This window comes from Mixophyes fleayi, chromosome 6 (assembly GCF_038048845.1).
Source record: "Mixophyes fleayi isolate aMixFle1 chromosome 6, aMixFle1.hap1, whole genome shotgun sequence".
NCBI classification, from domain to species: domain Eukaryota; kingdom Metazoa; phylum Chordata; class Amphibia; order Anura; family Limnodynastidae; genus Mixophyes; species Mixophyes fleayi.
Genome location: NC_134407.1, coordinates 214,874,790 through 214,895,695, shown reverse-complemented (window position 1 = coordinate 214,895,695; position 20,906 = coordinate 214,874,790). Strand labels below are relative to the sequence as shown.

Genomic DNA, 20,906 nt, shown 5'->3' with positions numbered 1-20,906 from the left:
ATACTTGGACTCCCCAGACAAGTTATTATGAAGCTGAGCCTCCATTAACCACCGATTGACATCCCTCAAGTATCCTGGACCTAACCTTTGGGCTACCTCGCTAACTATAAACCCATCCACTAATAAGCTACCACCCACCCATGTTATTATTTTTAGATATCTCACAAACTCCCCCGACTCGTTAGACTATCTCACTAATAGTTGTAAACCCTTGACTGCTTGCCACCTCATCCCTAATTTTCCAACTTCTTGTTAATCTTCTCTCAAAACAAGTTATAATGCTGATAGCTACTCAAACAGCTAACAATAATCTGTCTCCTCTTTCAATTAATTTTTACTTTTATTACTATGTAATATTGCTAACTGAATGCAATAGAATTGCTGTGTTTTCTTGTTAATTTGTGAAAGACAATAAACATTTACTTTTCAACTAAAAACAAAATGTAATCTATACTTCCTTAAGCAGGGGAGCTTATATACAGTGTAAGTTGCATTTATGCTTGATTTTTTTTTCAATACTTTTTTATTAGAAACATCTTACGCTGAAAAAGCATTACAAGATCTTGACAGGTACATCAGTAACACGGTATACATTTTAGACAGACATAGCAGTGTGTAAAACACTTTCTCACAGTGCTTTTGCAATTGGAAGTTAACTGTGTATCTATCTAATTCTATAAAGATGTTGTTTTAAACACTTTAAACTATAAGGTTGGGGGGTAAAATGGCGGAAAGAAGAAGAGGGAGAGAAAGTGAACGTGGGGAGGGATGGTGAATTGAAGGTTCACGCATCAGATAGGAAAGGATTGAACTTGTCTAGTGGTTCTATTCCACACCAGATTTCTACTGGAATTGAAATAAAGGTTGGTTATGATATGAAGTCCACAGGGACCAGACTTTATAGAAAGACACGGAGGAGCCCCTCAGTATACTGGTGATGTGTTCCATCTGGTAGGTGTGCCAGACTCGATTACAGGCCATTGGAAGTGTTGGTGGGCTGGGGCTTTTCCAGAAGGCAGGCTGTATTGGGTGATCATCATCACCCAGTACAGCCCCCTTGAAAGACACCAAGTGCATTTCCCTATTCTGACTCATTATAAAAGCAGCAATACTGCACATCTCACAAGTCACAGTATTCTTGCCCAACATCTCACTCTTTGTTTGCAATACATCACTTGACAAGGATTCACCCAACATTTCCCCAACAGAATCTTCTAACACTATACTTTCACATATCTGTTTGGATTCTATGTCTTCCTTATCTGTAGTGCATATGTATTAATTTGCTAGAAAAATCTCTCCTCTCAGACAACATGTTAGCTCTTAAAATTTCTTTATGGGTAAAACAAACCCCCCTCATTTCTCAACTGCATCCCTCTGGGCAGACTCCCACTGAATCACAATATAAACAGTTCAAATCTGTATGTATAATGTTCACTGCACCCTTTCTTAACCTCTTTGCAGCGATTGACCGCATTTATTAATTTTTTTACAGATTTTAAAACTTTTTGGCATTTTTCCAAAGTTTGAAATTACTCAATGCAGGTATTACTTTTTCAGATTTACAACTTTTTCTCCCTTTACAAAACATGATTCTAGTACGACAAACAAACAAATCTCAGGTGAGCCAGAGACACAAGGTCTTCAAGACCATTCACAAATCTCTTACAGATTAACCTTTTGAAACTTTGCCAAGCAGCGCCATTAAATGTTCCACGTTGAATAAGGTTCTTTCGGTTTCAAAGAGTTAATGACTCATGAATGCAAGATTTATTGTGACATTTACCTTTATTTTTACGATAAACATAACATAAAAGAAAAAGTAAATCAAATACATAGCTTCCAATATGTTCCAGTAACAGTCAATTTCCACACGAAAGCTGAATAAAGGGTCATGGAATCAACTTACATATAAGGGTATGAATATATTTTCAGACTTGCTATTGTTACATTACGGATAAGAAATAATATATACTCCGCTGCTTATATTAAGTGGAAACTTCATTGCAATTGTGTTTTACCCGTATTGCCTGTTTCCCTCATTGTCTGCATTGTAATACTCAATAAAATATCTTTAAAAAAAAAAAAAGAAATAATATATTCTCACTCATGTGCAGGAACATCTGAGACAACGCCTAACATTATATGTTAAGATGTCTCGGCCCAGCCTTTGATCAGATAAGCATTTTACAATACACACAGAAAAGTATGAATACAACAAAATGGAGCTCAGTGGCCATTTTCATAGACCTGTTACTCTGTCAAACACAAGATACGACAGTTTCAATTTGCACATACATTGACTACACAATGAAAGGGGGTTATTTGGTAAAGAGGTCCCTCTGCTGAGACAGACATAAAACTCCAACTGGAGTTTGCGAGAACACATCTGAACAAGCCAAAATCCTTCGAGAAGAAGGTCATACACACACTAATTATAGCAGAAAGCAACCACCCTACCAGTACTATCTTTTAAGTGTGTGAGAAAACCGGTGGGAAAACCACACAAAGATTGGGAGAACATAGAAACTGATAGTTAGGGACTTGGTCAAAACCAAACCCATGACTCTGGCGCTGTGAGATAGTGCTTGGGTCATATAGTACCCCATATGATGACAATGTGGTCTTTCTATCATTGCGGAGAGTTAGACCGACATCTAATAGAATAACTAAACTGCACTTAATTCCCCAGATGAGCAAACTGTTGCATAATTATATTGAAGACACACATTCTAGTTCTATGTTTACCTAGTAATTCATTTGTGATATATTAATAAATTGCGTGACTTTGAAGATTCAAATTACTCTATTAAGCGGGGATACCAATATACAATTCTGAGTATAGTCTAAAATTTTATTTTTCAAAAATTTTCACTTCTAAAATAATGGAAATCAAATACCACTGCAATTCTGCATCATATATTTTTATCATATCACGGAATTTTATTTTCCTCTATGAAGACTCTCATGTTTAAGAAGATCTGATTCATGTGTAAAATATTTCCCACATTCAGAACATGGAAATGGCTGCTCACATATGTGAACTCTTCGATGTTGAATAAGACGCGATTTGCGTGTAAAACATTTTTCACATTCAGAACATGAAAATGGCTTCTCACCTGTGTGAAGTATCTGATGTTGAATAAGATGTGTTTGACATTTAAAACATTTTCCACATTCAGAACATGGAAATGGCTTCTCACCTGTATGAGTTTGCTGGTGTTCGGCAAGATATGATTTCCTTCCAAAATATTTCCCACATTCAGAACATGGAAATGGCTTCTCACCTGTATGAGTTCGCTGGTGTTCGGCAAGATATGATTTCCTTCCGAAACATTTCCCACATTCAGAACATGGAAATGGCTTCTCACCTGTGTGAGTTCGCCAATGTATAAGAAGAGCTGATTTCTTTAGAAAACATTTCCCACATTCAGAACATGGAACTGGCTTCTCACCTGTGTGAGTTCGCCAATGTTTAAGAAGAGCTGATTTCTTTAGAAAACATTTCCCACATTCAGAACATGGAAATGGCTTCTCAGCTGTATGAGTTCGCTGGTGTTTGGCAAGATATGATTTCCTTCCAAAATATTTCCCACATTCAGAACATGGAAATGGCTTCTCACCTGTATGAGTTCGCTGGTGTTCAGCAAGATATGATTTCCTTCCGAAACATTTCCCACATTCAGAACATGGAAATAGCAATAGCTTCTCACCTGTGTGAGTTCGCCAATGTTTAAGAAGAGCTGATTTCTTTAGAAAACATTTCCCACATTCAGAACATGGAAATGGCTTCTCACCTGTGTGAATTCGCTGGTGTTCAGAAAGATAGAATTTCTTTCTAAAACATTTTCCACATTCAGAACACGGAAATGGCTTTGCACCTGTGTGAATTCGCTGGTGTTCAGCAAGATATGATTTCGTTCTAAAACATTTTCCACATTCAGAACATGGAAATGGCTTCTCACCTGTGTGAGTTCGCTGGTGTTTAATAAGACATGATTTCTTTCTAAAACATTTCCCACATTCAGAACATGGAAATGGCTTTGCACCTGTGTGAGTTTGCTGGTGTTCAGCAAGACATGTTTTATTTCTAAAACATTTCCCACATTCAGAACATGGAAATGGCTTCTCACCTGTGTGAGTTCGCTGGTGTTCAGCAAGTAAAGATTTCCTTCTAAAACATTTCCCACATTCAGAACATGGAAATGGCTTCTCACCTGTGTGAGTTCGCTGGTGTTCAGCAAGTAATGATTTCCTTCCAAAACTTTTCCCACATTCAGAACATGAAAATGGCTTCGCACCTGTGTGAACTCTGTGATGTCTAGCAAGATTTGACGGCTGTCTGAAACATTTCCCACATTCAGAACATGAAAAAGGCTTCTCATCTGTGTGAACTCTCCGATGTGTAGCAAGATCTGATTTCTCTTTAAAACTTTTTTCACATTCGGAACATGAAAAAGGTTTCACACCTGTGTGATGTCGTTGATGTCTAATAAGACTTGATTTCAATGTAAAACATTTATCACACTCAGAACATGCAAATGGTTTCTCACCTAAGTGAACTCGCTGATGATCAGCAAGATTTGATTTCTGTCTAAAAAATTTCCCACATTCAGAACATGAAAATTGTTTATCATCTGTATAATCTGTACTGTGTGTAACAATATCCGAGTTGTAAAGTGAACATTCCTCATTAATTGAAGGCTCAGATGATATATTTGCACAGTGAAGTAATCGATGTATATTTAGGGCAATGGGGTTTTCTCCTGAAGAATTTTGTGTGATGTTGTCATGTTCCATTTCACAATCTGGAGATAAAATGAGATGTCTCTCCGAGTTATTCCAGCTGTACAGTTCATCTGCTGGGAAAAAAATAAATATATGGAAATACACATTTCTGCAGAACAGATTTTTTGATTTTTTTTACTACAAGTGTATTTCAATACCACAACATTTCCATACAAACAGTGAATTCAACATTTTCAAGTTTCAATTTGTGAATGAAGAATTATAAATTCTATTAAAAAGCTTCCATTACATGCTATGATGTCACACTGCTATTCAAGACCGCTCATTGGTTAGCACTTTATGACGAGAAGTCGACATCATTATTTAAGACAACTGAGGAAGAAGAGGACCCAGGAGCGCCAAGAAAGGTGAAAACATTTCTCTGAAATCTCTTCAGTGGACCCTGATGAAATAGGAGCCCTGATCTTACGTCTACTAGAGACTGGTGTTCTGTAAGGGTGCAACCTCTGGGCTTGGTACTGGGATTCCTGGGGGTAAATGTATGAAGTATCGGTTTCTGCAAATCACCAGAAGTCGGCCATTGCCACTTTAAATTTTCCTTGCAAAGTCACCGATTTCCAGTGACTTGCAGAAACCGATGCGTCATAGATTTACCCCGTGGACTAGATTCAGACACCTTACCTATAATCTAACCTGTAATCATAGTTACAATCTAAAACATTCACTTTTAACAATGCTTACTCACACTCTAGACTTTTGACTCACATGCAGGTCACATTTGCTGCTCTGACCTCACACTGTCTTATCACTCTCAGGATCTCCATCTCAATCTTTGCAACTGCACCAGATTCTCTCTCTCTACCAGGGGACATCTCCATCAGAGGTCAGACACAACCAAGCATCCAAGAGCACTCAATCAAACATGTATATGAACAGACCGGAACAAACCCTGGGACAAACGAGCATAATCCACCAGAACACATCACCTTTTTAAACACTAAGCTCCTGCCAGAGCTCTCGGTCCACACTCAATCACAGGAGCGTTACTCTCTCTCTCTTTAGCAAAAAAAAAAGTGCCGTGGAGTGGTGGGTGGCTTCAACATACATTTGCAAATGTGTGCAACCAAGACTTTTGCATTTTTATCTACAGTAGAAATAGCAGATCTGTTGCTGGCTATAGCAGTGTGCTGGGGGAATTTGTCTGTGTTTTTTCCTTTTAGGATAACCCCACCCTTTCATGCACCTGTTATAGCCTATAAATTGATTTGAACAACTTCCAGTTCTTTATTTGTCTGAGAGGCATGTTGGTGTCAGTAGCTGAGGGGGAGTACTGACATTGGATTGCTATTTGGAGGTTTCTGGGGTATCTCTTTGGTAAGTTAGCTCTCAATTTAAAAACACATATGTATGGCCCAAATATATGGGACTCTCATTGTTTAGAGTAGGACCACCCTATTAGCAAAATCACTGTGGAGTGGTGGGTGGCTTCAACATACATTTGCAAATGTGTGCAACCAAGACTTTTGCATTTTTATCTACAGTAGAAATAGCAGATCTGTTGCTGGCTATAGCAGTGTGCTGGGGGAATTTGTCTGTGTTTTCTCTCTCTTTTTAGCATCAAACCTCAGAGGGTTATTATACTTTTGCACTACAGAAGACCACACCCAGTCCCACTCACAGCATATAAATAACTATACAGAATAACATTTTAACTTAGCCAAACATATGAGAAACTTTCTTGAAAATCACCTGCCCTTGCAAAACAAACAGAATGGCAGAGAACAACAATCTTCTTTCCAGTTATACTTTTTTCCTCTGGACCAAAAATCCAAGCATGGACCGTTTACATACGCTATACTTTTATATAAAAAAAATTTTGCTCATGAATGATCCATGGCAAATGTTGACAAAGTGTCACGAAAAAAAGTCCCAGACACTTCCCACAAGGACTAAGCCCTGAGACCCCACCCTATCAATCATGGTCAGAGTTTCTCAAATACCAGGTACCCCTATGTTGTCCCCAGAAGGCTAGGGAGATGCAAGTACCAAGCATGTTCAATAATGGTTCTGTATGCCCAGGATCTCAGTGGCAGGGGCAGGTTGGGAACTTAAAGTGGTCCTGGAAAAAATTATACAAGTGGCCTCATGTCGGTGAGACTAAAACTACTGTAGACGGAGTCCACACATACGGATAGGGTTAGTACACAGCAAGCCCTAGCCACAACGGTGATAGACGAGGACAATGCAACACGCAATGGTAGGAAATTTCACAGCAAGCAGAGCTTGTCACGATAGGTCAAGATAATGCACAAGTAGGTAAAGCAATCACAAGCAGGCCGAGTTAGCACACCTGTGGGTGGTATACATGTATTAGATATGTGAGTAGTGTAACTTAATCCAGCCTCAGGGAGTTCCCAGGGTTTGCATTAATTTGAGTAGTTAGGTCTCGGAAATCCTTGCTCTTACATGAAGTCTGGCCAACATCAGATAGATCATTCAACTGGGATCTCATCCACTGTCAATCTCCCACTGGTTCTAAAGTCTCCCTAGCAGTATAAAATTGAATACAAATCTCATTGCCTCCACTTACATGTACGTGAGATGGTGGGGTATGTCCTTACCACAAAGAATAGGGACCACCCTCCTAATGTCCTCTGTACCTCTTCTTGCGGGCAGAGATGGCTTTTATATCTAAAAAACACATACTAATCTAGCTGTAAATCACATCAACAATTCAAAGATATTATTTTTTGTTCAAATTAAACAAATATACTCATGTAGGCACCATACAAAATGTAATGAGTCTTGTTTAACATTTTGTTTAGTGCATACATGGGTGTATTTTCGTTTCAGTCGAACAAAAAAAAATATCTTTTTAATTGTAGATATTATACAGTTTTGCATGATAATTTGGTCAGTATTAGTGTCCGCCCCACAGCACAGCCGGCATGCCAGCATCCCGACTTACTGAAGAAAGCAAAGCAAACTGTGGATGAACCACACTGGTGACTGCAGCATGGGAACCACAAAATGGCCGCTACAACATGACATCCCTTTGCTAAGCAGAACCATAGTATGGCTGTCCAAGGACGGTCACCACAGAACGGGAATTCTTTTGTCCACAGAATACAGACTGCTCTGCCCATAGAGTGAGGAAACTCCTCAAGTTACAGGAGGCTTCTGAAACAGTGTTGTCGGAAGTTACTCCAAACCTGGCTACAGAGTTTGCTGCCATCAGGCTGCACAGGAGAAGAGGAATCTGTCTGTTTGGGACTCCGACCGGCAACATGTTCGCAGTATCGAAGGGCGCAGCCCACACTTTCACAGATCCGGAGGAAGTGGCAGATATGATAAGACAATCCACATTTTACGATACCAAGTTAGCTCAAGCAACCTGGTGTTATTCTCAGTCATTTCTATGGTTATAGATGCTGCAATTTTATTACTGAATTGAAAGAGAGCAAAAGATACCTGTTACAGCATGTGACAGGCCTTGTTAATATGTTGCCTTTGGTGTCGTCCTTGCCAGCGACAGCTTTTCTAGTGGTTGTGTTTACTCCCTTGTAACCTCTCTTCATGTAAAGTCTCAGCACATCAGCTTGTTGTATAAGTTCTTGAAGGCTTCCACGTTATCCCCAGTGGACTGCTGTGTGCCCATCTATCTACATCAAATTTTGAAACAGGGTTGATGGCTCGCACCTCTGCTCTTTACTGCTTAGCTCTGCGCACACTAGGACTTTCTCTCCTTTACCCTTGCAACAAAGGGCTGTTCTGCCCTGAACGTCTGATATGTACCTACTGACCAGATATATTTTGGCAGGCATCTCACTGATTCTTCTACCTGCTTAGACATCACCTTGGTCTGCAATGTGGGAAGGATTCTCTATCTTGGCCAGGTTTGTCGATGAGATTGGTTTAAATGAGGTATCCAGCAGTCTCAGGAGAATGCTACACACAGTAAATCTCGAGGTGAATCTCCCACATTCAGCTTTTAGAAGTCCTTGATAGATTATTGGTAGGTGATGTCCCATTTGTTGCAGCACTTCTCACAAAGGTTTTGTAAGATTTCTGGTGGGGCATCTCTCCTTTCCTGTCCCACAGCTTGAGCCAATGACCTTGGCTTTAAGGGTGCTAATTGCGCCATCTTGTAGAGCACAAAGTTGGATGACATTTTAGAAACCGTTTGTCTGTGTATGTAATAATAGCACTTTACACTAAGCTCCTACCTTATAGCAACTTTGGGTCTACCACCCACTCTAGCTGTGACTCTCCAACATCAGGATCTTATAGATTAAAGTAAGCAAACAGGTGTCCTTACACATACAGAATAGGCAACGGTAGAACGGGTGTAATGAGATGCAGCAGCTGTAGTGCTGCAGAGTTACAACTGATGAACTGAATGAACACCAGATCATTTTGATTAGATATATATAATGTATTGTGTTACAGTCACTTAACTTAACTACAGACTCATCTTTTCTTTCTCCACAACTTGACATCTCAGCATCACGTCTTCTGATCACGTACATGGCAGTAATTATATTATCAATCTATAGAACTCACCTCAATGAAAAGCTGACATTGATATGCAGACTCTCTTAACTTGTTCTCAAATGCAGTTGGTGTACAGGTAATAGCAGTCTGAAAGTTTATCTGGTTCCTCTCAGTCTAGACATGTGACTCCCATGCACATCAGGCCAGCAGTATCCTGCTCTGACCTCACACTCAGTCTTGTCCTTCTTGTGATCTCTGTAATTGCCCTGGTGTCTAGGTCTCTAGCTAGGGACATCTCCCTTGGGAGTTCAGCAACACTCAAGCATCAGAGCACAAAGTCAAACAGGCAGATGAACAGACCAGATTCAAACGAACCAGCATCAACCCACTGGAACACACAAATCAGGTCCCGCCATCGCCCTCACCGTGGCCCTCAAGGAGGTACACTCAGTACATAAGTAAAAGCGGGCAACTTATTAGATATGTAGGCAGGCACAATATTAGTTCAGGGGAATCAGAATATAATCAGTACATGATATCACATACATAGGTGATATTACCACCAGTGCTTAGGTTGATAATGTTGTGGTAGTTCTCAGAAAGGATCATGGGTAATATCACATGAGATCACGCTGAGGAAGGATCATGAGTAATGTAATGTAGTACACGGGGAGGATCATGGGTAATGTCATATCTGGTAGTTACAGGGAGGAACATGGCAGCTGGTAGCACAATGATACGATGTGAGGAGAGCAGGAGTCTAATAGGGGCTGATGACTCCTGCCGTCCCCTCCCAGGCAGATGCTTTGTGAGAGGAGGGTGTAGAATAAGAGATTGTTGTAGTGACTGAACAAGGAGAATATGTGACTTCTGTATTTAGTGTGTATTACTCACCTGTGCTGATATCTGTAGGGATTTCCTCCTCCTTACACTGCTGATCACCCCTCACATACGTCTCTTCTTCTCCCTTTATATCTTCTACTTTAATACCAATCAGATGTTCACCCTGAGTAAACCACAAACTAATGAAATAAAACTATAATAATGCCTGATTTAATTAAATGACCCCTCTGTGATCTGTGACAAGTATATGTAAGTTATGTGAGGTAAAAGTTTTAGGGTCTCTCCCATTATAACTTCAACTTTAATATCAATCAGGGCCTCACTATAAATGACCCACAAAACAATAACAAAATAATTAATGAACTGAGATTAAACATAACAATATCACATTACAAGATCACCACAACTTGTCTAGAGATCATATATTGTAGAGTCACATTTGTATTATGGGATTTGTCGAGACCCTCAATTCCATCTACCTGAGGGATATTGTGAGTTTCCTCTATATGATCCTGTGAATAAAGAGAACGGGGACATCTGTCTGAGGTGTTTCTGTTACTAGATCCATCTGTAGGAAACACACAATAGCTGAATTATTTATATGTAATTATCTCAAAACTCTATTCTCCTTTACAATAATCAAAAGAGATCCCTCTTACCCAGTGATGTGAGGGGCCGATGATTCTCCATGATCAGGTCCTTGTACAGACCCATGTGTCCTTCTAAATACTCCCACTCCTCCATGGAGAAATAGACAGTGACATCCTCACACCTTATAGGAACCTGACACACACAATGATAGTCATCACCCAGACACATCCCCTGGTGTTACTGTATAATGTCCCATTCCCAGCAGTCACCTCTCCAGTCAGCAGCTGAATGATCTTGTTGGTGAGTTCTAGAATCCTCTGGTCATTGTTTCTCTCATGTATCAGTGAGTGAGGTGGAGGCTCCGTGATGGAGCTCTGGGTCCTGCTCAGTCCTCCTGACACACGGATATGGCTGGTAGGTGACACACCAGACTTCTTCTAACCCTGTGTATTAAAGAGGAAACAATCAGCACAAAGAGTAGATGCAATTCACTTTTTCACAGATCCATCACTTAAGGCTATAATGCTAAAATAAACATATATTCTCACTAATTAATGGTCTCAGAAAGCCAGACTGAGAAATGCTTAAAACAACACTTCCAAGTAGGAGGCTGCTGTACAAAGGCATTATTCTCGAAGCTCCATGGTTCATCTCACACCCCTGGCCAAAAACTGGAGCTGTGTGATGCTGCAGAGGGTGCGTGTGAGGGTGTGTGTGGGAGGGGGGATTAATGATTGCATGAACTAATAACAGAAAACAATCCTTGTGATTTACCCATCTGCTGCCATTTTAAAGTGGTGAACAGAAATAACTTCCGTGATTACCTGGGAGTACAGCTTATAATCTATGGATCAATGGGAGATTGATACATGAGGAAAGTCTATTATGCGAGGAAGGGCATTCCACAAAGTGGGTGCAGCCTGCAAAAATGTCCTGGGGGTAGATGTATCAAGATGAGAGTTTTCCAGCGGGTTTGAAAAGTGGAGATGTTGCCTATAGCAACCAACCAGATTCTAGCTGTCAATTTGTAGAATGTACTAAATAAATGATAGCTAGAATTTGATTGGTTTTTTAAACCCAACGGAAAACTCTCAGCTTGATACATTTACCCCCTGGAAGAGGGAATGGGAGCGGAAAATGTGTGTTGATGAGAAACGCAGATCTTGTGCAGAGCGGAGGTGTTGAATTGGGAGATATTTTGAGACAAGTGAAGAAATGTACGTTGGTGCAGTTTTGTTGATGGCCTTGTATGTTAGTAGAAGTATTTTATATTGGATTTGGTAATAAACAGGCAACCAATGTAGAGACTGACAGAGCGGCTCAGCAGTGGAAGAAAGATTTGCAAGGAAAATCAATCAACCTCTGCGTGCAAAATACATTGTAGGGGTTAGAGTCTGATTCAGGCAAGACCAGTAAGGATGGTATTGAATAGTCAACGCAGGAAAGTGCTTTAATTAAAGTTCACAGATGTAACAGACAAAAAACGTAGGACATACCAGGGCTGCCATGAGTCCTTTAAGGAAACAGAATTACCAAGTAAACATAATTTATTTCCTCTTTGGACTCCCTGGCAGCCCTAATGAATGGGATGTAGACATCATTGACAACAAACATAGGGCGGGCTCAAGAAGCGACACCAATAATGAAATGCAATCATTGCACTGATCTATAGTCTGAAGGATTCTTCTTTCATACGGAGCATCCTAAGAAAACAGCCAATGTCTTGTAAGGGTGTGAAGTAAACTAGTGCAGAATCCTAGACACCTCAAGACTGATCCTCTTATAGGTCCTGCAGGCAAGACAAAAAGTACATTGGTGACAGTTCTTGGGGAAGTAGACAGGCCACATGGTAGGTACATACACTGGAGTGGCAACCTAGCAAGAAAACCTGATAATACAATGATGTTGTGCTGCCACTGGAACGTGTAGATAGGTATCCGGTAAGTCTATAGATGTCAGAAAGCTCTTCTAGTGCTTTGACAATAGGACTTATGGATTCTATGTGAAAATGCTTTGTCTGTATGAACAGATTGAGTTTTCGCAAGTTGAGGACAGTCCGTAATCACCCTGTCTGCTGCTCTACCAGAAAAAGTTTGCAGTAGAAGCCGGACTCTCTTTGGTTGACAGGAAATAATGAAGTTACCTGTTTATCTATCAGTGTCTGCAGACTGCTGCACAATGCTTTTATCTGCACTGAGGAGGTTAAACTTTTGGATTTTACAAAGATGTCTGTCCGGAGTATTTCACTGAACTCTATCTTGTAACCTTTCTATACAATGTCTAGAACCCAAAGATCTGGGTAGTTAGTGTAATTCTATACTCTGGACCCCACAGTACACTATAGAGATTGTATCGGGCACAAGTCATTAAGAATCCTTTGGTCTAAATCTTTATTCCTTTATTACTCCCAAACGGCTCAGAATACTGGGTCTGGTGCGATACCTTATTACTCCCTTACAGTGATGACATAATTAAGAAGATATTTACTTGTTACAAAAGTGAAATTAAATGTCTATTTTCTGTATATGGAAAAGCAGGACATTCAGAGGAAAGGAACATATAATATACATTATTATATAATATTAGTCCTCCTGGAAATTCTTTAAAATGTGACTGATGCATATGAAGAATAAAGACAGTAACAGGGAAGGAATATATAATATCATCCCATATATACAGATACTGTGGGACATGTCTGGAGACCCCTACCCAACAAATAGAGAAGATTCATCAGTAATATCCCTACAGGGATATCCTTCTTTAAGTCCATCATTTCTTTTCAGTCCTCCAATCCCCGCCGCCTCTTTGCCACCTTCAACTCCCTACTCTCCCCCCCACCCCCTTCTGTCCCGTCTTCCCTGTCCGCTTCTGACTTTGCCACCTTTTTCTCTTCCAAAATTGAGGCCATCAGACTGAACATCTCCTCCTCCCCTTCTCCCGCCTCCCTCTTCGCTTCACCTCCCACCAACACCCAACTCTGGTGCTCCTTCGGCCCTACAACAGGTGAAGAAGTTCGCTCTCTCATTCTTTCCTCTCCACCCTCTACCTGCCCTCTCGATCCCATCCCCTCTCACCTCCTTCGCTCTCTTTCTCCCACTGCCTGCTCTTACCCCGCACACCTTTTCAACCTATCACTCTCCTCTGGTGTAGTACCCCTCTCATTTAAACATGCTCTCATCTCTCCTATCCTCAAGAAACCCAATCTCGACCCCACATCTCTTGCCAACTATCGCCCTATCTCTCTTCTCCCCTATGCCTCTAAATTACCTGAGCGAATTGTCTGCAGCCGCCTAACCAGGCACCTCTCGGACAATTCCCTCCTTGACCCTCTCCAATCCGGCTACCGCCTCCTCCACTCTCCCGAAACTGCCCTGTCCAAGGTTACTAATGATCTCCTATCGGCCAAATCCAAGGGTCATTTCTCCCTACTCATCCTCCTTGACCTTTCCGCAGCCTTTGACACCGTTGATCACCCCCTCCTGCTGCAAACTCTTCTCTCTCTCGGCCTCTCTGGTTCTGTCCACGCCTGGTTCACCTCATACCTCGCTAACCGCTCCTTCTCTGTATACATGTCTGGTTCTTCCTCCTCCCCCTACCCTCTCGCTGTAGGAGTCCCACAGGGCTCCATTCTCGGCCCTCTACTCTTTTCGCTCTATACTTCCTCCCTTGGTGCTCTCATCTCCTCCTTTGGCCTTCAGTATCACCTTTATGCTGATGACATTCAACTTTACATCTCTTCACCTGATCTTTCCTCCACCCTCCTCGCTCAGGTATCTGACTGCCTCTCCGCCATCTCCTCCTGGATGTCGCAGCGCTTTCTCAAAATCAACATTTCCAAAACTGAACTCATTGTCTTTCCTCCTCCCAGCCTCCCATCCCACCATGACCTCTCCATTGTCGTTAACAACACCACCATCTCCTCTGTCACCCAACTCCGCTGCTTGGGTGTCACCCTTGACTCCTCTCTCTCTTTTGCCCCCCCATATTCATTCTCTTGCCAAAGCCTGTCGCTTCCAACTACGCAACATCGCCCGCATCCGTCCCTTTCTCTCTCAGGAGGCCACCAAAAACATCATTCACGCACTCATCATCTCCTGCCTGGATTACTGCAACCTCCTCCTCACCGGCCTCCCCCTCTCTCCCCACTCCGCTCTATACTCAATGCGGCCGCGAGACTCATCTACCTCTCACGCCGCTCCTCCTCTGCCTCCCCTCCCTGCCTTGCCCTACACTGGCTCCCCTTCCCCTACAGAATTCTTTTCAAACTCCTCACCACCACTTACAAGGCTCTCTCCCACTCTACTGCCCCTTATATCTCTAACCTCCTCTCCATTCACACTCCCACCCGCTCCCTGCGCTCGGCCAATGACCGCCGCCTCTTCTCCACTCTGATCACCTCTTCCCATTCCAGAATCCAGGACTTTTCCCGTGCAGCCCCCTTCACTGGAATGACCTCCCTCGCTCCATCCGCCTCTCTCCTACTCTGTGCTCCTTCAAACGTGCACTCAAAACTCACCTCTTTCTCAAAGCCTACCAACCATCCACCTAACCCCCATCTCCTCCACTCATTCTCCCCTCTCTCCCATTCCCTCAACTGGCTCCTCTTGTGCCTGGTCTGTTTAACCCTCCCTTAGGATGTAAGCTCGCTTGAGCAGGGCCCTCTTCCCTCCTGTCTCCTTACCCGTTCTTCTGCTCCGTGTCTATTGCATCTGCCTGCCTGGAGTTTCTGAAGTATTGGTACTTTTGTTTATTGTTTTGTACTGTTATACCCTGTATAGTCTACTGTTTGTACTATGTGCGGCGCTGCGGAAACCTTGTGGCGCCTTAATAATAATAATAATAATAATAATAATAATAATAATAATAATAATAATAATAATAATACAGGGATTACATAGAGGACACATCACATAGTGACCCTTCCCCAGGTCACCAGAGTCCGCTCCCCCTGTCCTATAATGAAAGGGGAACAGTCTGCTCCATGTATATATAATAACAATACACCAAACACTGCTCCACCTGTATTATTATAAGAGGACAACACATTATACTCCACCTGTGATAATATTGTTATACTGATGTCAGTAACACCTGATACCTGTAAAAACAAGACGTCCCCGCTGCTTCCTCCTCACTCACCCACGGAAACGTTACAGAGAACTCCCGGTTACTACAGTACAGTGGATTTCCGTACAAAAATGAGCTTCAACAAAATGGCCGCCGCCGTGTGCAGAGACAGAGTAACTGGAGACAGAGCTGCCTCAGATCAGCTAGTGAGAGGGGCGTGTCTATGCAAATGAGGGGAAGGGATTGTATTTTCTTACTCTGTGAGCAGCACGTGTCTAATTCAGACGTGACCAGTTCTAACCTCCAGCATATCTACACAGACCGACTGCAGAGGGGCGGGGCTATGCAAATGAGGGCTGTGACTTCAGGGTAAAGGATTGTATTTTTCTTACACACATATATAAGTTGTGAGCAGCACATTTAATTTACTATATAATTTTTAATTTTTCTTTTCTATATTAAATATTTTAAGTTGGAGGAATGAAGGTTCTGAATGAAAGTGAATTGAAGATCAATCAAGATTTATTAACAGTGGATACACTCTGTTCATTGTAATTAAGGGGTCTATATGCCATTGGTGGCAGCGACTATCATTCTGTATCGATGCCTAGTGCAGGGATACTAAATGTAGTAAGGTCACTATTTACCATGGCAGGGCTCATTGGTGAGATCCCCCCTCATAAACCATATAAAAACACTTTTGCTGGTCTCCACATGTGACAATAGCTTTTAAAGGCTGGAGGAGAAAAGTGAAGCTGGTTGGTAAATGGAGTCAGATTGCAGTTCCTATAGGGGTCTATGGGGACTGTGGTAACCAGCAGAAAATAGGATATGGCAGCAGAAAGTAGGAGCTTCTATGTTCTTCTGTTTATATAGTTTACAAATACCTCCCAACCATCCAGATTGTTCTACCAACAGGTTGGTGGAATATTCTAAAGCTGGGTACACACCACAGGTTTTTCGTCCAATAATTGGACAAATCAGCCGACATTCGACTGGTCAGATATTGTGTAGTGTGTATACTTACACAATAATCTAAAGTCGCCCCAAAGTGCCGATCATCGTGTCGTTTGGTTGGTCGTACTGTTTAATTTTTGCCGACCAATCACCTTCCAATACTGCAGTGTGTATGAATTCACCCGACTATCGGCCAATAATGTATCTCAGAGTGACAGGTCTCAGTCTGCCTGCTGCTGATCTTGTCATGATCCACGGTCTCTGTCAGGAGCTGCTCCCCCCCCCTCTCTCCCCCTGCACATGTAGTCTTAACCCTCTGTGTGCTGGCTGGAACGGATAAGATTAGTGCAGCATGAGGAGATTAGAGCAGCGTCCGTCCGTTCCTGGGGTTAAACTTCAGCTGCCAGATATAAAGCTGTCACACAGAATTTACGGCCAGTTTACAGTTCTGCACTTAACACAGTGCTGTGTCAAGACAGGCTGCCCAATACAATTGCTGGGCTGAACATCTCTCAATGAATTAAGACCTGAGCTGTTACTTTTGCCTTTTATGGACTACCTTGCAGCCGATAATTTTGACAGATGAAGAGCAGAGAGCTGATGATAATCATGTATAGTGTGTACACGTCAATCGGTATGCTGATCGGGATTTGTTCAATTTATTCTGTCGTTGGTATATCGTTAATCGTTTACTTCTCTGTAGTGTGTACCCAGCTTAACTTGTTGTTCTCTCCTCAGCACTGTACACTAATGAGGCCAGGCATATTTAGTGCCATCCTTGGTGTCTGGGAGGCCCTGGAACGGTGCAGTCTAAGGCTAAACCACAAATATCTCTGGGCTGTGTTGAGCAGGTGTGGTCTTCCAGTGAGGTCAATCAGTTGGCTCCAAACTATTTATAGACTAGCGGCTAGCTAATATAATACCCTGCAAATCACAGGTATATTACTGCATGCACTCATTAAGAAAACTACATCTTCCAAAGTGTTTCTTGAAAGTTCATTGCAAATTGCATCTGCCATTTTGGGGTGGACAAACTGCAAACTAGAGCCCCAGGCTGCACTAGAAGCATGCAGAGGCAGACACTGTAACAAGCTACAAAAAGCCAGCGAAAATTGTGCATTTTGGCCCAGAATGTCCTAGAAGGCTCCAGGATATTCTTGGGGGAAAGGGGAGGAGCCAAACATGGACTGCTGGAGGCTAGTGGATGGTTGCTCCGAGTTGTGCTGTGTGAATGCTGCCTGGAATCATGGAGGATCTACCCACAAGGGTTGCTGTTGCTGAACTATTGCCTTGAGGGATGTTTGAGCTAAAGTTCCAGCTTTAAAAATCAGCCCAGAAGGAAGCATCTTTGGAGTAAAGCTCATCAGATGTCAGCAGTACTTATATGAAGACAGATAAATGTATGGTTTTGTCACGGGCACTAGGAGTCTTTACCCAGGGATCACCAGGTGATAGGCTTACCAGAGCAGTATAGGTGGTAATATGGTACTCTGGTAGCAGGGTGATCACGGAACAGGAAATAGCAGATGATGAGATGCTCAGGAAAGTCTATGACTAGCAGCACTGGCAATATGGAGGTAGTAATACACGAGGAACTGTATGGACAAAGGACACGTGAAGGTAGTCAGTGGTCTGCGGTAGCAAGTTGTACCACTGCTATAGTGAGGAGGAATGTCCAACAGAAACGAGGAGGTGATGAGAGTCAGCGGTCTGCGGATAGCAAGTTGTACCGCTGTCTGAGTGAAGGAATGGAATCCAAGTGGAGGTATCCGGGGAGTCAGTGGTCTGCGTTAGCAAGTTGTACCACTGTTATGTGAGAGGATACTGGAACAGGTGAAACTGTAAACAGGAGTCAGTGGTCTGCCACTAGCAAGTTGTACTACTGAATATATATGTGAGGAGGTGCACGGGGAGAGACTGCAACACAATATATACACGGGCACCTTGACTTTGATCCACAGTAATATGCACAATATAAATGTATAAATGACTGAACAACACTGCCAATATAGAAAGTCTCTTGAAGTAATCCGGCATGAGATAACACAGTCAATGATGGCAGTAGAGTCAGCAGATAGTACACTCCAGAGGAGAACCAACACAGTCAATGATGGCAATAGACTCAGCGGATAGTACACTCCAGAGGAGAACCAACACAGTCCAGCAAGGTATGCAATACACAGCACAGTCAATGGGAAGTATGCATACCGTGGTTCAGGAGAAGGCAGTCAGACAGGAGTGCAGAGATACCTGAAGGGCAGGAGGCCAGCAGGATACAAGTCCCTGGATGGGTGAAGCAGGGGTCTAGCAGGTGCAGCGCACAGGTAGGTAGACCAGCAGGGAACACAGGAAGGCGTGGAGAGCGGATCAGCAGTAGATGGATGAGTAGCGCTGAGAAGTAACAGCAGCGGGTCTCTGCGGGAACACGGAGGTAACCAATAGCAACCAGCAGGTGCAGTAACGATGGGACACCGGAGCAGAGTTGAACTGGAACAGATGATCACGGAGAGTAGCGGGTAGCAATAGTGGCAGCAGACTCAAGGAAACACGGTAGAGTAGACAAGGACTGAAGACTGAAGCGCACAGAGGCAGCGGATAGGAATCAGCTAAACAGTCACGATGAAACACAGACGGGTTGCAGGTTGAAGACTGTAGTGCACGGAGGCAGCGGATAGGAATCAGCTAGCAGTCACGATGATGAAACACAGACGAGTTGCAGGTTGAAGACTGTAGTGCACGGAGGCAGCGGATAGGAATCAGCTGGCAGTCACAATCATGAACAGGTGAGTGGATGTGGTTGAAGCCTGTAATGCACGGAGGCAGCGGATAGGCATAGCTAACAGTCCCAATGATACATGGTAGAGTTGAAGTGATTAGAAGACTGTAGTGCACGGAGGCAGCGGATAGGAATCAGCTCACAGTCACGATGATATAGTAGATGGTAGAAGTGGTATGGGAACCACAGTAGCAGAAGTGGTTTGGAAACCACAGAGGTAGAAGTGGTTTGGAAACCACAGGAATCAGCAGGGCTGAATGAACAAGGAAACACAGGAACACCTTCAGAGACTCATGGGGAATGAGACTCCAAGATCAGGCAACGTGGTGTTGACCACAGGTGCTTAATATAGGGAGGTTGCCTGATCTGCCAATTAAGTTAAAGGAACATACACTGAAGGTTTGGAAAGGGCTGCGCATGCGCAGTCCCTCAGGATAGAGGACGTCCTCGGTTCCTAATAGTCCGGGAAGAAGCACTCACAGTCCGGTGAGTGACAGTACCCCCCCTTTTAAAGGTGGGCACAGAACGCCTGGAACCGGGCTTGTCCGGATTTTTGGAATAAAACTTCTTCAGAAGGGCAGGAGCATTAAGATCTTCAGCTTTGATCCATGAACGCTCTTCAGGACCAAAGCCCTTCCAATGAACGAGGAAACGGAGGACTCCTCGCGAAATTTTTGCATCCAATACCTCAGTAATCTCGAAATCCTCCTCCTGATGAACTTGAACTGGCTGCGGTGCTGAGGGAGGAGTCGAGAAACGATTGATAATAAGAGGTTTGAGTAAGGACACATGGAAGGCATTGGAAATCCGAAGATTCTTAGGAAGAAGAAGTTTAACACATACTGGATTGATAACTTGAATGATCCTATATGGACCAATAAAACGAGGGGCGAATTTCATAGATGGAACCTTCAAACGAATATTTTTGGTAGATAACCAAACCCGATCTCCAATTTTTAGTGGTGGAATAGCCCGCCTCTTCTTATCTGCGAAAGACTTATATTTGTTAGATGTCTTCTTTAAACAGGTTTTGACCTGAGACCAGATATTTTTGAAGGTCTGACAAGCAGTCTCCACAGCAGGAACTTGGGTGGGTGGGAGGGCAGGAAATTCCGGAAAAGACGGATGGTGACCGTAAACCACAAAGAATGGAGTTTTGGATGATGACTCATGGTACATGTTGTTATGGGCGAATTCAGCCCAAGGGAGCAATTCTACCCAGTTGTCTTGGTTGGCTGAAGAGAACATCCTAATAAAAGTCTCAAGATCTTGATTGACTCGTTCCGTTTGTCCGTTAGATTGCGGATGGTACGATGATGAGAGTGCTAATCGTATGCCCAAGGTTTTACAAAGGGCCCGCCAGAATCTGGAAACGAATTGTACTCCTCTATCTGACACAATCTCAGACGGACATCCATGGATGCGGAAG

The 20,906-nt window shown here is 42.8% G+C and overlaps 1 protein-coding gene across 1 annotated transcript in view; it reads right to left on the bottom strand.

The window, feature by feature from the left end:
* The window catches only part of LOC142095475 (uncharacterized), a 65,285-nt gene that overhangs the window by 28,635 nt on the left and 15,744 nt on the right, over positions 1 to 20,906 (bottom strand). The window contains 4 exon segments of the mRNA XM_075178420.1: positions 2,946 to 4,859; positions 10,138 to 10,249; positions 10,566 to 10,654; positions 10,746 to 10,890. Coding sequence (XP_075034521.1) covers positions 2,946 to 4,859; positions 10,138 to 10,249; positions 10,566 to 10,654; positions 10,746 to 10,890 — 2,260 coding nt within the window.